This window comes from Pyxicephalus adspersus, chromosome 11 (assembly GCF_032062135.1).
Source record: "Pyxicephalus adspersus chromosome 11, UCB_Pads_2.0, whole genome shotgun sequence".
NCBI lineage: Eukaryota > Metazoa > Chordata > Amphibia > Anura > Pyxicephalidae > Pyxicephalus > Pyxicephalus adspersus.
In genome coordinates, this window is record NC_092868.1 from 41,022,546 (window position 1) to 41,045,802 (window position 23,257).

Sequence of the window (23,257 nt, forward strand, 5' to 3'; positions counted from 1 at the left end):
CAGAATGTAATGGCAAAAGAAGCGAAGGGCAATTATAAACAGCTGCATTTTTTTTTTTGGTTTACACTGGAATACTAATAGGAGAAAATATTTGAAAAGAAATGGATTTCAGAATATTATGTTGTGTTCATAATGCTTCCAATCTTATTGGCAGTGTGCATATAATAATAACAAATTTCAATACTGTATAATAAAAATATGTTATAATCCCTATATCCCTGTGATGTCATTCTGGGGGTAAAATGAGCAACTATAAAATGCAAGCAAAAATGTAATAAAAACTTTCCTTGTCATCCATACCGCACTGTTACTGCTAGATGTCAAATGTGCAGAAGCTGATTCTTTAGGAACCAGAGGTGGGAGGGTGCCAGCCGGAGGGAGCCATACTAGATAGCTCAATCCCAAGCTCTGAAACTCCCCTAATTAAAGTTGACATTTCATATTGCCCTAAGCAGCCATCCAATGTTCAACTTTCAACAATGTTCATAAGTTCAGGCATACCCAAAGTCCCTATTTCAATGCCCTGCATTGTCCATACATAATTTGTATCATTAATATCCCCTTAAATATATTTAATTTTACATGACACTGCCATTTTTCACTCAAGGGTTAAAACTAAAATGTTAATAAAAAGTAATCTCTCCATATACCAAAAAATGTTTATTGCACTGTTCAGAAATAAAACAGATCACTAAGATTCTACAGCGCTGCCCTCTAGTGATGGAAATATATAATGCAACTACATACATACATCCAATGTCTGGGACATGGGCAGATCAATGCTGTCTGGTGCCAAGTAATGAACAGGGCTCTATTTTAAGAATTAGACATTCCCTGGTGGGAATCAATTACTTTTATTGGAATACATAGACCTAGAAGATTCCCACAATGTCCAATTTCCTGTTTTATAAATAGTCCTAAATGTGCCTAAATAGTATTTAAATCCATTCTAGATTTCTAAGTAAAATCCAGAAATAGATGTAGTAAGATCACTTTAAAAAGTGTAATGTACGTAATCAATTATAACAATTTCTAATATATTTTTTTTTTTGTAAAACTAATTATTCTAATGTGTTATGTGACCAACTGCTGTAATTTTCAATGTAGGAGGATGCAGCAGATTCATCCTACCCTCTCCCCTTGCCATAGAACTGAACAGCGTTTTGTGTTCTAGGCTCTTTCTTTCTAGTGTTGCTGAAATCAATTACAAAAGATCATTTCCAGCATCAGATATCTGATGTGTGCCGCTTTTGTGGCAACTTTGTTAGGTATATGTTTTTTTTTTTCAAATCAAATTGCTTAACAATCAAATACAAGGCAGCAGCCATAATACATAAGAAATGAGGTCAAGCTACTCAGTTATTGAGAATACTAACAATAGTTTAGATATTAGTGATGGATGCAGAAGCTGTAAGGACCCAGACATAGCATAAATATGGAAAATATTTAATGTAATTGATGATAAGCATTTGCTGAATGGGGGGCATAGGAGTATAGCTGGAAGTCATGAACCCCATCAAATTTGCAGAACATGTGGTAGACACAGATACACACCTTGCCAAAATGTAAATCTCTGAACAATGGACATTACACAAGATCATGTGTATAAATAATTTTATTGTTGCTCAAGTCAGTTGTTTAGAAAAACAAAATCAAATGATCTACTTTCATTAAAGAAGGCACTTTATCTAAAATCATCTACAAAGTGTATATAAACATTGGTAATATTAATACAGATAACGGCAGAACATCAGAGAAGTGTCCAAGTGCCACCAAATCATGGAACAGAGCTGCTATACGGTCTGTGGACACATGACCCTAAAATGGCAATGCCTCCTGGCATAATGGATGATTTGAAGATCTGCATTCTTTTAAAGGCTAAACATTAATAATTGGCAGCTGTACAGCTCTGACCTAGATGTTGAGCTCTTTAGTGAGGATATTTAAATGTAAATTTGATTTCTATCCAATTTTATTTTAGGTTTTAGTGGGTGAAGGTACAGAACACCTCTGCAAAGTTTGTTTTCCTTTGCATTCCTTTTGGAAGATCTTAGTCTTCCAGTCTCAATGACCAGGAGGTTTGCTGGTTTTAGAAGCTACCAGCTTCTTGCATCTCCTACTTGAGGACAGAGACAAGATACCTACATAGGTGTTCCTTTGTCCCTCTGCCTTAACCATAACACTGCACTATTCACATGCAGTAGGTCACATCATGCAGTTCTAGTAGGGATATCTTACCAAAAAAGTTCCCAAGTGATGTAAAAAGGCACTAAATGATTTACCCAACTGGAATCCAACCAAAACAGGTGGATGAAGCCCCTACTACTACCAATATCTAGATTCCAAAACGTACAATATTACTGACTTAGGCAAAAACGAAGACAAGAATACAAAAAATGCACAGATAAGTATTTAGTTTCCCATGTAACAAAACAGTTTGAAGAACTTTGTGATCAGCTGGTGTATAACCGGCTCAGTAAACTACTACACAAAAGAGATATGGACATGTTTGTCCAAAGATTGGCAAGTTACTAATAATCAACATTTGTATAAAAAAGTAAAAATTAATAGGCTAATGCAAGACTGCAAGATCAGGCAGACACTTGATAATATTATAACCCATAGAAGCCAATCAGATATTCTAGTCAAAAGATCGATAAGATGCTGTGGGTTACATATCACATTAATACTCTTGGTATCACAAATAAGCACCAAGGAAAGACTGAAAATGTCTCATACAGCCAGTTTACAGCGGAGTCTCTAATAAATTGTAAACAGTAGTTTTTCAAAGTGCACATTGTTCAATCATTTTGTACAAAAAATATTGCATAGAGAACAATCTCATGGTAAGTGCATAGAATAGACTTTCTGAATCCTGTGTATTTTAAGAGCTTCATTTCACAGGGCACAATAAAGCTTCTTTTAGGAAGCTCGATTTTTGTTACTGGTGTCAAAAAGCAAATCAAGTCCAACATGGAGACAAAAAACTCCGAATGGATGGCTGGGAGATCCTGCAGAGCAATCAAGTACTGGGCTGGTGGTGTGGTGACCAATTCTGGTTGCCGTGTAATCCTCATGTGGCACCATAGCCTGATGGGTTTCCTTCAGACACAGTACTCTCCCTGACGTCTCCAGAACTTGGCGATCCATAGCAACACCAACACAGTGATTTCAGCAGACGGGTTCTGATCACACGTGTACATAAAACAAACATAATGCAGTTTGCTCCACCCTGGAAGCTATTTCCAATACCCTGCAGAGGAGAAAAAATAAAGATGATTAGGCAAAACCTAGTATTCTGCACTAACTTGACACTAATGGTGTTATATTTCTAGCTATTATTAAAGCAGAATTGTACTTTAAAAATAACAAAAATGCAAGCAGGTGGAACAAGCGATGTCCATTCTGCAATAAAACAAACTTCCTTGCCTGTGTGCAATTTTTTTGTAGTGAACACAGAGATATGCATTGCAACCCAGCATACCCATTAGCTGAAAATTATTTTACTTTATTTATACTTTAACAAAAATTGGAGTGATATATTATGTAGCCTGCCACTGCTGACTTGTCATTTTTTAAGTGAATCAAGTATGGCATTCTTCTTGTTACTGAACTTGCCACATACAATTTACAAGTGTAGCTCAAGGCATGGTGCTGAATGTGCTGCTCTGCATCCGGTGTAAGGTATAAGTCATAACATTATTCTGAAGATAAAGTTAAACTTTAAACATAAAAACTTTTCTTTAAATATATTCCTAATAACTACAAAGGATATAAATTTACTTGGTGTGCACCAAATGCTTTGGAAAATCCTATAATGCCCTGTATATGTAGCCATTGCATCATCACTAGCCTGTGAATATCCCATGAAGGAGGAACTATGGGAAGGACACAGCAGATATTAAGGTTTAAATATGTAGATATATAGAGAAGATCAGAAGAGATATCATGAAACCTTGAATTCCACAAAAACTATGAAGGATTATATATGGGTGCCCTACCTACCTAACAGCCTCTTTCACCCCTTCCTGCCTTTTGTATCAGCTTCTCCTACAACAATTTGCTGCTTCAATGACCAATAAGAGGGTGCAGTAGTCAAGAAAGGTTGGAGAGCTTCTTTGACACTATATGATATTGTTCATGCAGATTGGTCAGGACATTCACACTGTGTAGGTATTTTTTCGAGTTTAAATCTACATTTAAATGTATTATTTAGCCTTAGAGAGTCAGCCTACCCACAAAGGCAATTTGTTTTGTTTTTTTCCTGGCATTTATTTGCTGTTCATTACCTAAACCCTGAATATAGCCTTACATTTAATAGTCCTGAATCTGAGCCTTCAAAATGTGACTTACCCACAGCCATGCCCATATAGGTTCCCTGTCCAGAATCACTGTGAAAACCTGGGAGTTTTTAAAACTTGTAAATAGAGACTTGCACTTTTCTGGATATTATTAGTTCAGTAATTAGTTATTCCTGTCATTTAAAGTTGCAACTTGCAATCAAAAAAAAAAAAAACACTTACGTGGAGTACGACAAGAATGGAGTTGTGTACTGCTGGAGACCCACAAAGAGTCAGGATGAAACGGATGGTGCTCCAGATACGGAGAAAAATGAATATAATGGGGATGAAAATTAACTTCTTGTCAGCTATAGTTCTGGGCTGGTGAACAGGAGCAGTGGACAGGATTGGACGATATTCGGATAAAGCTCTATGCTGGAAAGAGAAGGTCACATTAATGACGCAAGCACAAACACATAATAAGAACTTATGCTGTTAATAATGATTGATATACAAACTTAAGGAAGATAATGAAATATATAAACTCAAGGAAAAGAATTCTATATATAGCTGTATTGCAATAAACCATCACCTTGTGTAGTTATTATTATGTAAACTAGCAGTTTCATGACGGATTCTAAGCCAGGGAAGGTGTAACCACTAAGGACAACGTGCATTACATGCAGCACCTACAGGAACAAAACTTACAACACTATCAGTCCAATTGTGTGCTGTGAATACGGCAATTTTCTATCAGAACTTTTTTGAATAATTTTACAGAACAGGTCATTCAATATACTGCCCCGTCTAGATGTCAGAATGACTAGTATCAAGAAAAAGTTGGGTCTCTCAGCTAAGGGTTAGACTCGGAAAATTTTTGGGAACACCTATCACACACAAAATTTCTCAATCCACGTGTTGGATGAATGGCAGCAATTACAATATGTAATTATTTTATGTAACTGAAAATAGCTGCAAAACATGAACAGTACTAGATAATAAAGACTTATCTAAGCTAATTAGAATGAACATTATTACTAATATTATTATTAACTAGTATTATTATAGCACCAACATGTTACGCAGCGCTTTACAAAGTCTATTATCATATCACTAACTGTCCCACAAAGATGCTCACAATCTAATGCCTCTACCATAATCATTACACAGCCTAGGGCCAATCAAACTGTGGGAGGAAACCTGGGTGCCCAGAGAAATCCCATGCAAACACAAGGGGAATATACAAACTCCATGCAGACAGTGTCCTGGCCAAGATTCAAACCTGTAACCCAGCACTGCAAAAGGTTGGCGTGCTAACCACCGACTCAACTCTGCTTCCAATTACATTCAGTTCTGCCCATTTGTACAGGCTCATCTCCTCTACTAAAATTTTGACTTTGATTTTACTACACAAAGTTTCTCACAATATGCCTTTGAAACTTCACCAAGCCAGATAGGACTCTTTTATTTTCTAGCTGGAGGACATCTAAAATCATCTAGGGGTGCCCAGCTTCAGTTCTTACATACATGCCATACATTACATAAAACAGTAATTTTCTGTAAAGCATACCTAACTGGTATTGCTGTCTGTTAGAGAAATACTAGAGTTACATAACACATAAGAAGTGCAGAAGTACTGAATGATCACTGTGGTGCTGTCCTCTGACTCTTCCATCACTATGGGGTTCAGGGGAACTACAAAGTTAGAGACACTCCAAGAAGTGTTAATGCCAAAGGCAAGAAGAAGGTTTGCATTACTTGTATAGCAGGGGACAGGACAAGTTTAGAAATCTGACAAGGTCTCTTTAAACATGTAGGCGTTATTCAATATTGCCTTGCATGGAATAAATACATGAAAAGTGCAGTAACCAATAATGACAAATCACAAATACTTTTAGTAATCTGATCACAGTAATATATATTACAAATAACCTGGTAAATTTACCAGGGTGCCAACTAAACTAAGTCTTATTAAAGTTATAGTAATGAAATAAAAAATGGTGTATTGCTGTGTTTCTGTATATTGAGGCTAAAAAAGTTACACCTAGAGACACTGGGCATGATTTATTAAATTTCTCCCAGGCTGGAGAGGAGACACTTTCATCAGCAAACCTGGATGATCCAGCAGACCCAGAATGGATTTAGTCCAGGATTCAAAACAATTGCTAGCAAGTAGCAAATTACTTTGAAGAAGTCCATTCTAGGTTTAATGGATCACCCAGCTTCACTGATGAAAGTGTCTCCTCTCCAGCCTGGGAGAGCATTAATAAATCAGCCCCACTAAGAGTAATAGTAAGGAATACTTTACCGCTCTGCCAATGTGCTTCTTTATATGGATGTAAAGAATAGGTAAGACCAGGTAAGCCAGGATCTCCCACACTTTCCCCGCCAATAACATCCACGTGAGCCGGTCTTCCACATCTATCCTTATCCAGCACCAACCCACGGAGACGTAGGAAGCATCATAACCAATCTTCTGTAGGCACACCGCAGCAATCGTAATCACCAGTGGAATACCCCAGCTGTGGGAAAGAAACAAAAGTACCTCTGAATTACAGTCAACATGATTTGGTAAATTTATGGAATTGCCACAATATTAATGAATAAAAAAAACACAATACTTGCAACATCTATTTTATACAGTGCCTATATGACTGCAACAACAACATTTTGTTTAGAAGAATGGCCATTTAAGACTTGTTGACTGCAGGATTCTTTCACAGGCTCAACATTTTGTGCACATTTCTCATGGCTGCAGCTGCGCTGGATTGCGGGACAGTTCCTGGAAAATGCCAGGTTATTTCTGAACACATGATTGCTTTTCTCTTTCTGGTGGAAGAATTGCAACACAACTGCAGCCACAAGGGCAATGCATCAAACCTGCAGTGAAGTTTGTTGATTTTCTACCGCAAGGGCAAAAGGGGCCTAAAGGAGACTTAGAACCTCTGATGGGTATTACAAAATAGACAACATTATTTATTTATGCTCTAACAACCAAAGTCAGCATTTGATTACCAACAATTACCAAAAACATGATCACGTGTAATTAGTTTTCTTAGAGCATTGCTTTTCGTAATTGAAGATCCAAATAGAATTGAACTACACAGAAGAGAACAAGCAGTGAGATTCAGGATTCTCTCTGTTTTCCAATAAGCTAAAAATACCTTCAGCTCACTGGCCACAACATCTCAGATTGCGTCTGGTGACACGTGTGACATAGTTTAATAACCTTGTGTCTGCACTTAGACCACCTGATGTCAGGACACGGTGCCAGCGCTGTTGAACAAAATGGACTGGGATCATCTTTTAACCTTGCTAAATCTGTAACCCTGATCTCAGTCTTAACAATGAAAGACAAATGTGGAATAAAATCTGCAAAAGTAATTTTACATTTAGACATTTTTCTACAACTCTGAACTACCAGTCATATTCAAAGTTAAATATATAAATATATTTGTGATTTATACACCTCCGCCACAGTCTGTAGCTGACAGCTTCCAGGCTCACAGCAAAATGCGAGCACTGATGGTTCTTGTCTGACAATCGGCTCAGGGCTGAAGGGAGAATCCGCCGTGTGTACAGTGCTCGTCATCTGAATGACCGTCCTGGCGCATCCACGGATGGCGGATGATCGTAATGAAAGTGAAGGTGAGGGAGCGCATTGGGGTGCAGCTCCATCATTCTACCCTCCCTTCTCCATAGAGCAGAAAGGTTCATACATTGTGCAGTCGTTTGTCATTGGAAAGGATTGTGAAGAATCTTTCCAATGACAATTATTGCACGTGTGTACACAAAGAGTGTAAATCACACTTGGTGGGAATAACGAATAAACAATTGCAGCCAACACATTTTAGAACTGGTAAACTGCAATATACAGGTAGTCCCTGGGTTAAGGACATCTGACATACAGACGCCTACTAGATACGAACTAACGTGCTTTCCTGCTAGGTGTGTGCAGGATGAAGGCTGGATGGGGGGAGGGGGCATTTGCATGACTTGCAGAAAAATGTTTTTGCTAAACACAGCTGAGGTTGCAAGTGATCCTAGGGAGGTGAGCTCTTTCTGCAACCTCTTGTAACTCTTTATTGACAAACTCTACAGCTGTTCCTTTTTGCATATCAAGGCTCAACTTGTTCCATGGCAGGTGGTGTTTTTACTGTTCTTGTGAATGTCTAGGCTCCATAAAGATTTTTTTTTTGCTTTGTTTGTGATTAACTCACAGTGAGGATTTTATACAGTAACTGACACCACACTGCCTAATAATATGTTGAGACAAACTTCTGTTCTAGTTGCATTTATTAAAATATTGTACCTGTTCTGGCTTACATACAAATTCAACTTAAGAACAAACCTACAGTCCCTATCTCGTAAGTAACCCAGGGACTACCTGTATTACATTTTGTATTTGGGTTTGGAAACAATGTAATAGATGAAGCATGTGACATCATGCCTCTATTCCCAGCCTTGTAATTACAGAGTAAGGGACCAGTAAGTAGAGAGAATAAAAGCATGGCTCCTGGTGCTAGTGTATTAGCACTGTAGATGTGTAGTGTAGAGCTCAGCTCTATGTGTGGTGCTGCAAGCGCAGGTGGCAGTGGGCATCCAATGGCCGAAGAGGATCTCCATGAAGCCGAGGAAGACATGGGAAAAATGGTGGCTTTCTAGGACGCAGCAATGACAGGATCCTGGACTGTCATTTGCTACATGTTGCCTGCTCATGGGTAAGCCTGTGCCATAGTCATCAAGTGTGTACAATATATGCCGTGTTCATATACAATAGCATAACAATAGTGGCCGTTAGTGGAAGGTCATTAGTAATCCAACATGGCAGATCACGAATGAACTTCCACAGTTTAGGGTAGCCCAGTAGAAGAACAGTAAGTCATAATTTCCTATTAGGTTTAATGGGTGCACATAGAAAAAATAATAACTATTAATATGTGTGTAATCAGCTTCTTTTATGGGATAAAGAGGCAGAGAATTTCTTTCAGTGCTGAGCTCGGTAATCTGAATATTTCCTAAACTGTTTCTACAAAACCTAAATTATGGAAACTATAAGATCTAATAACACAGATATCCAAATTCCCCTAGAATAATTCCCCTAAATTTCCACCTAATGCCAGGCTAAGTTTAAAAGCAAGAGTTAGATTTTAAAGACTGGTAATCTAAAAAAGGGGAAAAAAAAGAGCTAGTAATACATGAACAAATATGTTTATAAAAGAACAGCTATTTGCTATTGTTTGGGATTTGGGGAACCAATACGGTGCACAAACAGCTTATATTTGGTACCCAACCCAACAAAGGTAACCAACACACCATTGTGGCACTGGTTATTTTTATCTTGTATATATAGCGCCGACATATAACAAAGCACTTTATAGAGTTCATCATCATTTCACTAGCTGTCCGTCAAAGAGGCTCACAATCTAAGGTCCCAACCATAGTAATATGTCTTTAATACAGTCTAAGGTCAATTTGGGGGGAAGCCAATTAACACTGGTTGACCTGTAAGAAATGTTTGTTTTTGGCTACAGAACAAACTGACCAACTGTTTCATGTTAAAAGAAATTATTTCTTGAAAGTTCAAAAAATGTTCATCTGCCACAAAAAGCTTTTGTGTTTGGGATGACATCATGTATTTCCATTGGCAGAGCCAGTGTAAAAGGTGCTGGGGAACCCTGGCGAGCTATCGGTGGCTCAGGGCTTGGCACACACATTTTGAATGGGTAAAGGGTCTTCAAAAATGGTGACAGGGTTGTTTAAATACCTCGCAGGAGTGACTCAAGTTGCATACATATATAAAAAAACAAACAAAAAAAAACACATTACAAAAAGATTATAAAGATACAAGTAACAATATTTTAAAATATGCAAGTGTCTTCCTGTTCACTTTGGATAACTGTAGAGTGGTAGGCACTCTCAGTTATAAATGTCATTAGTAGTAAAAGTCATGCAATAGATTATATAGTACCGGTAATGAAAAAAAATGCATGGAAACTTAGATAAACAGGTACATTACTAATAATAAATAAGTTTAACTCTTCCCAGCATAGGCTGCCACCATGCCATGCCCATAATTAGGACTTTAGTCTCCTGTCACATTATGGACTCTGCAACCCCCTCTTACCTTCTATAATGTGGGCAACGAGCTTTCAGAGATGGTGGGGCCTGGACCAGTGAACAAGCTGGCTGATTTTGGGAAGCTCCAGTTTAGACCCATTTAGAGGCATACAAAGAAAATCTTTTATTTTAGCAGTACACCCAAAATAACATTGTATCGCAGGTCAGAGAACAGCCTATGCCCAGTCTTGTGAATCACAAGACGCAATAATCAGAACTGCAAAATATTTTGGCTACCAAGACAGTTCTATTTGCATTGTAATCATGTATTAACCAGTTGATTGTAATTTAGCTTAAGGAATATTTCATTTTCTAAGTAGCTTATAGAATGTTTTTGTTAAATAGAATTATGACTGGAATTAGAAAAATAAGATGTGTTGTGCCTTCAGGTCTAGCAATTATGAGTGACATGTGTTTTTAGTGGTTGTTTATGATCTAGCAAGACTTTGCATGGTAAAAAAAAGCTTTAAATTGTTTCTTTGTGTTTTCCACTAAAATAGAGAGATCTTTCATGAATCTCCAGTTGCAAAACGCTGTAGAGTGGCTGTGTACACTGTGTCATGTATGACAAGCACTTCACATTGAGTGCCGTAGAACACGGCAGCCAAGAGATAGAACATCATTTCAATAGGATGAAGTATTCTACTAATAATATATGCAAGTATTGCTAAAACCTGACACTTCATCTCCACATCTGTTCCTTAATGAACTTTCCTTTTCAACAGTAAATAAGATTCTCCTATTCATTCTCAAATATCCCAACAAGACTTTAAAGTTAAGTTTCAGTTGTTTTTTGTCAGCATAGAAACATCTGCTAATGGTTTACAATGGAAGGCTGGCAGACTGCTAAGTTTTGTTTTCTTTAAGGCCTAATACTCCGGGGCAGGGGTCAGCAAACTCTGGTGTTTAGGCAAGATACGGCCTAGCTAGTAGTTTGTTCCGACCTAACGCCCCTAGCCAATCCCACCTAATCCGGTCAGCAAACCTGTGGCGGAGCCGGATCCGCCGGAGCTCCGGAGCCAGATGCAGCTCTTTAACCTTCGTGTGGGGGCTGCCTTCCCTATTTACCACGGCTGGCGTTAACACTTCCACCGCTGGGGTAAATAGGGAACATTCCCTCTCCTCCGTATGCATTGCGGAGGAGAGGGATTTCCCTTCAGGGGGCATTCCTGGTTGGGGGCAGAGCCATTAGGGCAGGACCTGAGAGAGAGTCCGGCCTAGTGTGCTCCTGCCTACCCCTGAAATGGCCTAGTGAACAAAAAATACTAGGTGTAAATGTATATTTTTCCACTCTTAAAGAAAGGCATTGTGCTTTTTGTTTTGTTTTTTGGATTCAGCTCAAAGTGTCCTGATGTGTCCATCTTAGGAACTGCAGATGTCTTCTGCTGTGCAATCTAATATACAGCGGTAAACATTTGGACCTCACGGACCACTAAATTCATAATTTTAAATCCCGCGGACCATTAATATGAATTTAAAAAAATATATATAAATACATTTGTAAAATAATGATCTTCCTAATGGTGCCTGGCGAGGACTGTGGAGGCTCAGATTCATTGATCAGCTCATGGTTAGGTGAAGTATTACTATTGTTACTATTATCATTAGTTGCATTATGTTTGGTATTACTAAAGAAATTCAAAATATTAATTTGCTTTTTCTCCCTCATTATGGGTTTATTTCATTCAAATCTAAGACCAAACAAGAAATGATAGTTATCAAAATCAAACTATTTGATGCCATTAAAAATAACAGTTAAAGTAAATACACAGTTAAGGTCATACTTACCTAAAAGAGCATCTGGGAAATAAAAAAATAAAATAAACAATTGGATGAGAATCGGTATTCACAGAGCTGTTGTAATGGTGGAAACAATACTGAAGCGTACGGCTCGGCAACGGTCGCCTCATACAATTTAGGACTACACTGACGTCACGCTGCGCCTCCCTTGTTTATCTGTCTCTAGTACAGTTCGTGAATTTAGGGAAAAATAAAGGCGAAAATTGTCATTTAGAACATAAGAATTTATTAGAATTTTATTTTTGTTTTATTAATAATAAAGCATAAAAATTGCAAATAATTTACAATTTTTTCTGTGGACCACTGGTTGACGACCGCTGTAATATAACATTTGGATCACCAGAACAGAAAGCAAAGAAAAATCTTGAGGTTATGGTTATGTTATCTCTATTCTATGCGATTATACCCACTGATGGATATGTTGGTTGAATCTCCAATGAAAAATGTATCAAGCATGAGCGGTTTTAGCTTCTTCCTTTATCCAGAAACAATGCCAATGAAAATTGTTTTTAATACTACTTATAATGCAATAGTATATTTAAACAAAACCCCTGACTCCAATAACTAACCATGTCCATCTTAAAAGGTAAAAGAAATAATTGTTTCTCATGAGTGGAAAACATTATTTATACTTGCAGCTACAACACCAACAATCAGCCAGCCAGTCACATGAAACTATTCAGATTTACTGTAAGCGCTAATCTGATTGCTTTAAAAACATTCAACAAACGAACTGTAACTAATGCGTGATATTACAAACATCAACAAATATAGATCTACGCAAATTACGCGGGTCTGTTCATAGAACGTATACAAAAATGCCACTGTTTTAAGTATAAAGTAGTAGAAAAGTCTATAGTGCTCATAAGTCTAATGTCATTCATATCATACTGAATATATATATATATATTTTTAGATCCTCTTGGAGTTTTCTGATGGTCATGTGACTGCAAATCACCCCAATACGATTTGGGAGATGGGCAAAAAGTAGATTGAGTTTATTGAACAAGTAATGCACAGTAAAGAATTCACCAGCCATGCCTATACAGGAAATATGTATCTAAAAAAAGAAATGGTGTGCTCAAGAACCTTTCATAAGGTTAGCATATTTTCAATTGTGCGAAGATGTGGTAGTTATCATACTTTAATACTGTTTCACGCATTCTTGGGACACATTATGCACAGCTCAAATACTTCAGCTCGGAGGACACGCTGCTAAGCTAAATCCTTTATTGGCTTTTTATTTTCTGGAAAATCAGCAGTGAGATCCTGGCACTGGAGACCTTAGCTTTTCCCTTAAACTTAAAAGGTCTTACTCTGTGGATTGTATTTTAAATTAAAAGCGGCAAATGTGATTCTCTTTAAGAATGGGGAGACCTCTTAGATGGTAACTTGTCGGCTTTTGCATGGAGATGCCACATTTTCACAGGTTACTGGCTTGCCGGGCTTTGTTCTCTGACTGCCTGCTAATTGATAGGTGTGATGGCAATCTACTAGCTGCTAAAGGGATGATTCCGCTCCCAACTTTCTCCATATGCAGCTTAGTGCGGGCATCAGGGAGTAGGTGCTCTCTAACAACAGAACTTCTCAGTATGGGCGCTTGCTATGGAGTGAGGGTGGACTGCCCCTTCTCTCCCTTTATTATGTGATATCTCACATGACCAGAGACAAGAAGAATAGGAAACTGCTTTAATTTGTGGACATGAATCATAAGGAGAAGGAAGTCCTAACTACATGGAGGGCGGGAGGGGAACAACTCAATCACAGACCTCCTCTCTCCCTCAAAACCTCAGGGCCCCCTAGGCATCCAACCTGCTTAGTAGCCCTTAAGTCCCCTTTCTTTCCTTTGCCCAAGGACCCTCCAATTCAATGCACCCCGCGAAGTACACAGCAGCCTTGCCTTAAATTCAACTTTTTTATTTTCTTCCAGTGACACATGGGTATGTTTTCCTCAAACACGATGGGGCACTTCTTCTTTCCCCATTGTCATTGCTAATTTTGGACATTATACCACTGCAAAGTATTTATTTAAAAGGGATTAGTAGAACAATGAGTTTTAAAGATTGCTATGCTTTACTTTTTACCAATTCTTTGCATTCCTAGGCAACATAGACCAAGTATAGTTACTAATCATTGAGAAGGTCTGGAAACATTTTATTCACTTTCTCTGGGCCTATATCAATGTATAGCACTTTTGCCTCAGCAAACTAATCCCATCTAAACATTGAGTTAAAAGTGGAAGTGTGCAATGTCTTACGTTCTTTAAAAAGCAGCAACACCTGAGTAATAAAGCCTGTCCCCCTACCAGAATTATGCAGTGAATTACCCTTGTCTTCTTTGTAAAAGCAGAGCAGTGTTCTCCCCAGAAAACTGGGAAGAAGCTCTGGGCAGCTGGTCAAAATATGGATGGTACATGGCAAATTTAGTGTTTCCAGTTGTTGCCAACGGAATCCAGTAACCTCTATAATTCCATCAGCTTTCTACTACCCCCTATACTTATAAATGAACATGCTCTTAATATGTCCCATTTTTCTATCTTCTTTCTATCATACCCTGTCTAGTGCCCATGTATTGTGACCCAAGTCCTGGGTGGTCCACTCGGGTAAAAGGGTCTGGGGAAAACATTGCAGTGGTCTCTCTGGTAAGCTTTGGCATGCCACTATCAGAGTAAAACTAAGACTATGTACACATGTGCAATAATTGTAGTTGGAAAGGATCTTTCATGATCCTTTCCAACGACTAACAACTGTACGATGCAAGTACATACAGCACCATTCTGCTCTATGGAGGGGAGAACAACGAAGCGGCACCCGGCTGCACTGTCTCCCCCTTCACTTCCATTACGATTGTTTGTTGTCCATCGTCCATGGATCCGCCAGGACGGTCGTTTGAACGACGGACGACGAGGCCTGTACACATGCAAGATTCTCTATCAGCCCTCAGCCGATTATCGGACGAGAACCATTGCACATGTATACCTAGCCTAAATCTCTCCAATCAGCAGAGAACGTTAGCTTATGTTTTCATGCACCTAGGATGTATTTGTCTGACTAAAACTAAAAGTTTTTTGGGCTTTAGGAGTGGCCCTAAATCAATGACCCACAACATGTTTTTCTCCTTTAAACACTCACAGTTCCTCTCAGCTTCACAGAGATCCTTGTGACTTTGAAACCTCAGACAACAATGAACAGCTGCAAGCTAGGCAGGCACCATGGTTCACTAAACTTCCTGCGGACTTTTGAAATAACGAAACTACACAAAAGGATAGAAAACTATTGTGCTTTTTTTCTTGCTGATGCTTAGGAGTAAATATGCTTAGTCAGGAATTTGTGGCTAATCTTTTAACAGATTTAGTCTGCTCACAAAATTAGGTCGCAAAGCTTCCAGGAGAACCTGTTGCCTAAGGAATGCAGTTTGTTGTTTTGATGGAATAATAAGCATTCATAACAACATAATCTCATCTATTAGAACATCTGCTATTTCTGGGGGTATAACCCCAGAATGAATATAACAGTAAATCAAAATGACCCAACCCCTCAAAAGGTCAAAGTTTTCTTTGGTGTGTATATATATTGTACAGTGCATGCTGTCCACATTTACTGTACCATGAATTGCAGTACTGGCCTTTCCTTGCATCATGCATTCCTGTCCCCCTACCTAATCACCATGTGCCAATACATTAACAATGGACTTATATAATCTTATGACTTTGTATGTTGTAATTTAGGAATGTCACTGCCCAGTGACACAACAGTGACCCAAAAAAATAACGTAAAAGCAAGGAACCAATTGTGTGCCACACAAAACTACATAGGGAAAATGACAAGCACCCTGGTATGTTCAATGATACCAAAAGGTCAAATTCCACCATGGCAGGTTACAACTGTTGCATTTCTTCTCTGAAATCTTCGTATTTCTTTAAACACATAAATCAATTTCCCTCCCAAATCCAAAATCTCAGTGAGTGGTGGGTTTTATGGATCAGCCCTCTCTGGTGGGTAATGCTTTTGCCATTCTGATCTGGAATCATAATTTATTTTTCTTGTACAAGCATTTTCTCCCCAAATACAAAAGCACACTGGTAGGTAATCCAGCATATTTGCAAACTGTATCAGCAGATGGGCAGCAGAGACAATAGTCTATTATTATTATTATTATTAAACAGGGTTTATATAGCGCCAACATATTACACAGCACTGTACATTAAATAGGGGTTGCAAATGACAGACTAATACAGACAGTGATACAGGAAGAGAGGACCCTGCCCCGAACAGCTTACAATCTAGTAGGTGGGGGAATGTCTATAAATTCCTGCAGGGCCAGGACAGTTGATAATACCTCAAACATTCATAAAACATTGTGCAAATAATAAGACTATTTCAAATAACATTCAAATCTAGTTTTTTTTTCTAAAATAAATAGACCAGCTGTCCTAAAAATTTAAAAGCAGCCTCCCACTCCCTGGCGCTGTCCTCTTAATACGGATGTACGGACCAAGCTGAATGACGCCCAGTATCATTAATCTGTGAGTGCGGGTGTCATGGATCTGCCTTATGTGGGAGAGGCATCGTAAGACACCCATTCACTAAACATTATTGGGAACTGCCAATTGCTGGAGAGGAAAATTTAAGGCCTGTCACATGACTGGCCAGAAGACAAAATAAAAAGGGGAAGTATAAAAAAAAAAAAAATACATGGGAAACTGAACTTCATGTAAAAAAATATTGGCATGTCCTTAGATTTTTAATAAAGTCCAAGCAAAGATTTATTTACACATTAGTAGTTTTCTTCAGTAAAAAAGGAAATTGAAAGTGTTTTCTAAAACCAGAAATCAAGATTATATGCTTTTACGTGCATTAACCTATGTTAACATTGCCGCAGCTTGCTCAGTGCTCAGAGCAGTAGACATTCAGCTCATATAGGTATGAACTTAGTAACAGAATAAACTGAACTGGTTTTCACTTATTTTATTACAGCAGATTTGTGATTTTTTATGAGACTTTATTCTGTTCCAGTTCAGTGTTCATGTCATAATGTGTCTGAAGCTAGTATACGCTTGCAGGAACAGAAACAGGAACAACTAAATAAGCCTGTATATCTGGTTATTAGCAAAAAGCTGATCTGTGTAGAAACCCAGAAGAGCACAATATTAAAAAAGGGGTAAAAATATCTAACCCTCCAAACCAAAAAAAGTAATATAGCCTACCAGCCTTAAAAATACTACATTTCTTTTATTTTAAGTTGGTGTTCCTGCCAGAGTGACAACATTGTTTGACAATAAGTGTAGAACAGTGAGAAGGTGTTGTTACTCTAATACAAGAAAATAGTTATTTGCACGATCAAAGGATAACTATGTCTATAAAGTTTTTATCTGGGATAGGTTTATTTCCCTTGTGGTTGAACCTGATGGACTTTTTTTCAACTTAACTATGTAACAATGAAATAGAAAAGTACAAAAAAAAGCCTAAAAACAAATGCAGCCATCGATAGAAAGGTAGTATGCAATATATTACATTTTTATTCTTGGATTGATTTACTTTAAGTTTTAATAAGGAAGAGGTTAGTACGAAATTCAGACTTAACTGCAATTGTAGCTCTGAACTGAAGGCCTAAAGGATGATGGAGGGTGGGATACTACATAATTGCCTCCCAACCCTAGGACTATTACTGGAGTTGTTCAGCTGACATGAGTCCAGAACCAGAACCTCCCAGGTGGCAGATTGTTTACTAGCATGGCTGCCCAAATGCTTTAGTTGGTCCATTGTATTTTTGTCTCTCAGTACAGGGCTCTTTATTGATGACATCTCATTGAAAATGTCCTAACCCTTCAATAATTTGATTCTCTGATCTGGATCAAACATGCCTGGCAGGAAAGTCACAGTTAAGTTCTTGGATCTGACAAAAGTATTCAAGCATATGGGTAAGTATGACAACCAGGTAAAAAGTATTAATCCCCTTATTAAGTGTAGTAATATTATGGCTTCTACTTACCTGATTAGATGGAACCAGTAGATCATATGCTCAGCAAGGGTCTGCTGAGAGTGCACAATGGTGATGTATAGGTATAGGGCTACCGCCATAGTCCAGAAAAAAGAGCTGGTGTTGGAAAAGGTAGACAAGGCACCTTGGGCCACACAGTCCCATGATGAGGTCTCAAAGTCACGCAGGACTCCATAGAAATAAGAAGCAGCTGAGAACAGGTCAGCTACGGACAGGAAGAGAAGCAGTTGACGTGGGCGACTCCGGAGCTCTGGCCAACGGATGTGGGTGAAGATGATGAGGGCAGAGCCCAAGAATGACAGGGCACAAGATACCAAAACGATCACCCTTTCGGACAAGTACAGGTTTTCACGTGGGATCTCCAACCAAGCCATAGAAACTTAGAACATAACCTGCAAACAGACACAAAAGTATTATTCTTACAGAAATCAGCCATGGTGGCGAAAGACATTGTCGTCTAATCCTGCTATTAGTGTATGCGATTCATTCTTTATTAAATTAAAATTAAAATTTTTTTAAAGGGTTACCTCTGTCTCTCTAAAGTATGCTAGAAAACTGTATGATGATAGTTAGTTAATAACAAACATTTGACAAAAAAAGAGAAGATAAGGGATTTGATGGCTGATACTTATTGTATTCATTAAATTTCTTCATACATAATTACAAATAATCAAATATTATGACCAAGGTCCATTGTAAAATCATTGGATTGGAATGTCCAAACTATATATCAATTACTACACATAATCCATGTGACCGTGTTAGTCTTTTGTACCCAACACGTTTCACCTATATGGGCTTCTTCAGGGGTATAACTTGGACTTGAACGGTTCAGTTAATATTCAGTGTTAAAGGACAAATATTCACGATGGCTTAACTGTATTTCTGGGTGATATAGAGAGAAGGAAAGGGAGAAGGTAATTGTGGTCCTTGGTTATCTAGACATCTGTATGTTGATATATTCAGACAAATAGGATAGGGTATGTATTTTTCTTGTAGGTACCATTTATCCCTTTGGTTGGCGTGCTATTAGAAGCACATAAAGTGTTCCAGTCACAAGTTTTGGGAGTCCAGGATTCCCAACAAGTTCTGAACAAAGAGTAGTAGCAGGGTGCCTGCTAGTAGTAAGCCAAAGGCTACAAATGAAAAAACTGCAACCAGGCAGGTGCTTTATTGTGAAAGAGACAGGTGATGTCCCTTTTGCAATAAATAAAAAAAAACTAACCTGCTTGATCTCAACGTTTTCCATTGCACTTATCGATGCTTGTTCTGTCGCAACCTCCGTCATCATCCTTCTTTTATTCTTCGTCAATCTTGATTGGCCGGGCCAGGATGACATAACTTCTTCTCAGAGGTAATTCTGTCCCTGCAGCTGAAGGGGAAGGCAAGGATGTGCCTGGTGAGCTGCATGCACAGCTCAGCAGTTTTTGACAAGAAGGGTCACCGATCTGACAGATAGGAAAGCTTACTGCAGAAGGACATCACCTGTCCCTTACTGCAATAAAGCTCTGCTTGATCCCAAATTTTGAAATAGGAAACCTTGTTACAATGGGCAAAGTTCCAGAGACAAATGGAGGGGATAACATTTCACATTGGAGATTTCCTCTCACTTTATTTGAAAATAGGAAATAAAAGAAAACCCCCTCCCCACATAAAAAGGAATTCACCATTTAATACATTATCCAAAGCATTTGGATTTTGCAGCATTTTTTGGTTGGGAGAGGTTTAGTTCCATTCTAAAGAAAATGTTCTAGCCCGAACAATCAGATACCAGCCCTAGAGCATCACACCTTATTCCAGATATGTATTTATATTTCTTTACATATTCCTCCTCTTTTAACCAGAACTTTGTGTCAGTTTGGAATGTCCATCCTGCACCCAACATAAGAGCCATTATTCCGGGCAGCACGAGGGTACCCATGTCTGATCATACAGTGAGCGCAGACTGAACAATAAGGAGATGAATATCCCAGAGACTATGGGATATAATCTCTGCATTTATCAGGCTTAATATAATAGCTTTATTCTTTATGCACATGGCTAGCTAAATATAAGTCAGTGAAAAGATTTCAACATCCCTGGTGTGCCCAGGGAGAAATAGAAAGAATATAAAGAAAAAGCCATCTCCAGTTCCAGTAAGTCTTTGTATGCAATGTCGGCAATCTATCACAGGGTGTACATGCTGAGCCAGCAGAAACGAAGGCTGAGACTGTGGGAGATAAATGGTTAATATAATGGGAAGAGGAGAATGGAGGCATGGCCATGTCCACAACACTAAGCTGTCACCTGGTTTATGGTATTAGCTATTTCCTCCATCTCAACCCCCAGGAAAAACAACACACTCAGTTATTGGATGACAACACACACAAATTAGAAGCTTTCATGCGTGTCTAGGCAATTATTAAACATCAAAGAGTAACACTGATTCATGTAATTTATATGTAACATCATCTTTATAAAATGAAGTGTATGCCATAAATTCCAGATACAGTGTCAGAATCTAATACGCTTTATTGTGTGATAATAGGACCCCTTACTATGGGAAACAATAGGCTCCTATCACACATCTCCTTTTCTTCTAAAAGTGATCCAGAGAAAAGAAAGGAAAGCATGCAGCAAGAAAAAGAAGGAAGCAGAATGAGGGCAAAGCAAGGAAAGGCAAAGCGTGCAGAAATGAAAAGCAAAGAGAGCAGAATTGGGGCAAAGTGAACACGATGGGGGCAAAGCAAGGAAAGGCAAAGCACGCAGAAAGGAAAACAGAAAGAACAGAATGGGGGTCAATTCAAAGAATAGCAAAGCATGCAGCAAGGAAAGGCAAAGATAGCAGCATGGGGGAAAAGCAAGGAAAACAAAGAGTGCAGAATGGGGGGCAATTCAAAGAATAACAAAAGCATGCAGCAAAGAAAGGCAAAACAAGGTGCAAGGTATGACATTTTTTATCATAACAAATGTAATTATTTAGAGGCTGAATGAAAATTATAGAGCAAAACAAATACATTAAAGGCTAAATAAGTTCATCCAAAAAGGGGGAACAATTAAGGAGGAAAGTGGGAAACTTGGATATGAAATAAGGTCCAGATCATTTTGGAGGTAGCACAGCTCCTCTGACACCTTACACTTACATTACAATCCATGGTAATATTTCCTGTTTTTGCTATTTACAAACAATAAAAGAAAATGTAAAATATTATCTAATAACATCTCCAATGATCTTTCTAAGCACTGTCCATGGAATAGCAGGAGGTTCTCCTATCTTGCTGCCTGTGATCAGACAACCCTGAGAGTTGTATGGGGCTGATTGTTACATTGTATACACAGAGGGGTGTAGCACTGACCTGGCCAGGATCTCTCCCCTCCTGCACGATCTCCGATGTCTCTCCTATCAGTTGTGTTGTGTACAAGGAGGAGCCTGGGACATCCGGAAGGGGAAGGAGAAATCGTGTAATGCTGGAGAGGAATAACAGGGGAACATTGCACAGAGCAGATCCCCCCACCTCCACACACTGCTCCACCGCGCCCTCTACTGGACACTCTCTGTACTGGCTGGGTGGGGGTGAATGGGCACTACAGAGAGGAGACCAGTTCCTAATAATAGGGGAAGGTGCAGCAAATTAATAACCTTTCATTTTTCCCTACACTTTTAATTGCAAATATATATCCAGTACTAACCAAATTTACAGAATAACAACAATTATAGACAATTAGGACAGGAAAAAAAGGTAAAAAAAAAGATGGTAGGTAAGAGATAAGCACGGGAAATATACAGCCATATAAATTTCAAAAGGATCATTGCCCAAAGGGCTATACACAGAAAATAACCTAGATAGAAAAAACAGAAACCACAACATAAGCAGCAAAAAGGAAAGTTCTTAGATTTCAGCAGTGTTTCCATATATATATAAATATATATATATATATGTATATTATTATTATTATTATTATTATTAATAATAATAAACAAGATTTATTTAGCGTCAACATATTATGCAGCGCTGTACATTAAATAGGGGTTGCAAATGACAGACGAATACAGACAGTGATACAGGAGGAGAGGACCCTGCCCTGAGGAGCTTACAATCTAGGATATATTTGTCCAGGTAACATATTGTTTGTTAGGGCTTTTCCAGACCTGCGGTTACCACTTCTAATTAAAAAAAATCATTATGGCTTCTGGATGCCTACCATGCACAGCTAGGGTCCAGGATCATTTTCAGGCAAAACATCTGGTTTTTGCAGGCATTTGCCACTGCTTGTATAGGTGGTTTAAGGATCTTTTTTGTTAAAAAAAGAAAAGTAGGCATTAAAAACACCTAAAATGTCTGTTCAAGCCTTTTTAAATACTTCACATTCAAGTATATGGAGGTGGCAGAGATGGCAAACTGTCCCTGGAAGCTGCATTGAGCATTCAGAAAATAGCATGGAAATGCTGCCGCCTGACAAATGAATGATAAACAGACCTATTCAGTCCAATGTTCAATGTTTAACCTGCAAAATCTCAGGTCTAAACAAGCCAAGTCAGACAACTGAAACAAGATCCAAGAGCTCCAGGTCCAGTGAAAATATGTAATTCTGTCTAATGAGAGCCCCAGGTTCAGCCAATAAATAAATGTTTTGAACCTTGACAAGGCACATCTGTATTGTACGGACCAATGTTGACTTCTGCAAAATCGGAATGAGGGACTTTGCCATATTTCAAGATAAAGGATGCTTTGTAAACCTTCATTAACATTGCATTAATATGCAGAAGACATGCTGCTTGTGAATAATAATCTTTCATTTTATTGAAAAATACATGTATAGCCCTCTTAATAAAATGTCATGAACATATTGCTAAATCTACACCTTTTAATACAATAGGACCTGGCCAAGCTGCTTTTAACGTTCCTGTTGGGCACTTTCTGCTAAAGCAGTGTTTTTTTTACTTTTTTAACTTTGGGAAAACTCTTAAAATAACTTTCAGGTCTTCAGGGAACTCCTGCTATAATTGAATATATCCACAGCTCACAGTAAATTAGTGTAGTGATCAGTAGAAAGAACACTTCTTACATTGCTATCTC

At 38.4% G+C, this 23,257-nt stretch overlaps 1 protein-coding gene across 3 annotated transcripts; it reads right to left on the reverse strand.

Annotated features, from left to right (window-relative positions):
* Window positions 1-1,597: 1,597 nt before the first annotated feature.
* Window positions 1,598-21,687, reverse strand: GPR157 (G protein-coupled receptor 157). Of its 3 annotated transcripts, none has more exons than XM_072425541.1 (5): window positions 21,536-21,687; window positions 18,192-18,592; window positions 6,589-6,802; window positions 4,524-4,715; window positions 1,598-3,253 (listed from the first exon to the last, which is right to left on the reverse strand). In XM_072425541.1, the coding sequence occupies exons 2-5, from the start codon at window positions 18,572-18,574 to the stop codon at window positions 3,074-3,076; spliced, it is 969 nt and encodes a 322-aa protein (XP_072281642.1). In that variant the 5' UTR covers window positions 18,575-18,592; window positions 21,536-21,687; the 3' UTR covers window positions 1,598-3,073. The 3 variants fall into 3 exon arrangements, with proteins under 3 accessions (XP_072281642.1, XP_072281644.1, XP_072281643.1); XM_072425543.1 differs by lacking the exon at window positions 21,536-21,687 and adding an exon at window positions 21,323-21,470; XM_072425542.1 differs by lacking the exon at window positions 21,536-21,687 and adding an exon at window positions 19,426-19,929.
* Window positions 21,688-23,257: the final 1,570 nt, after the last annotated feature.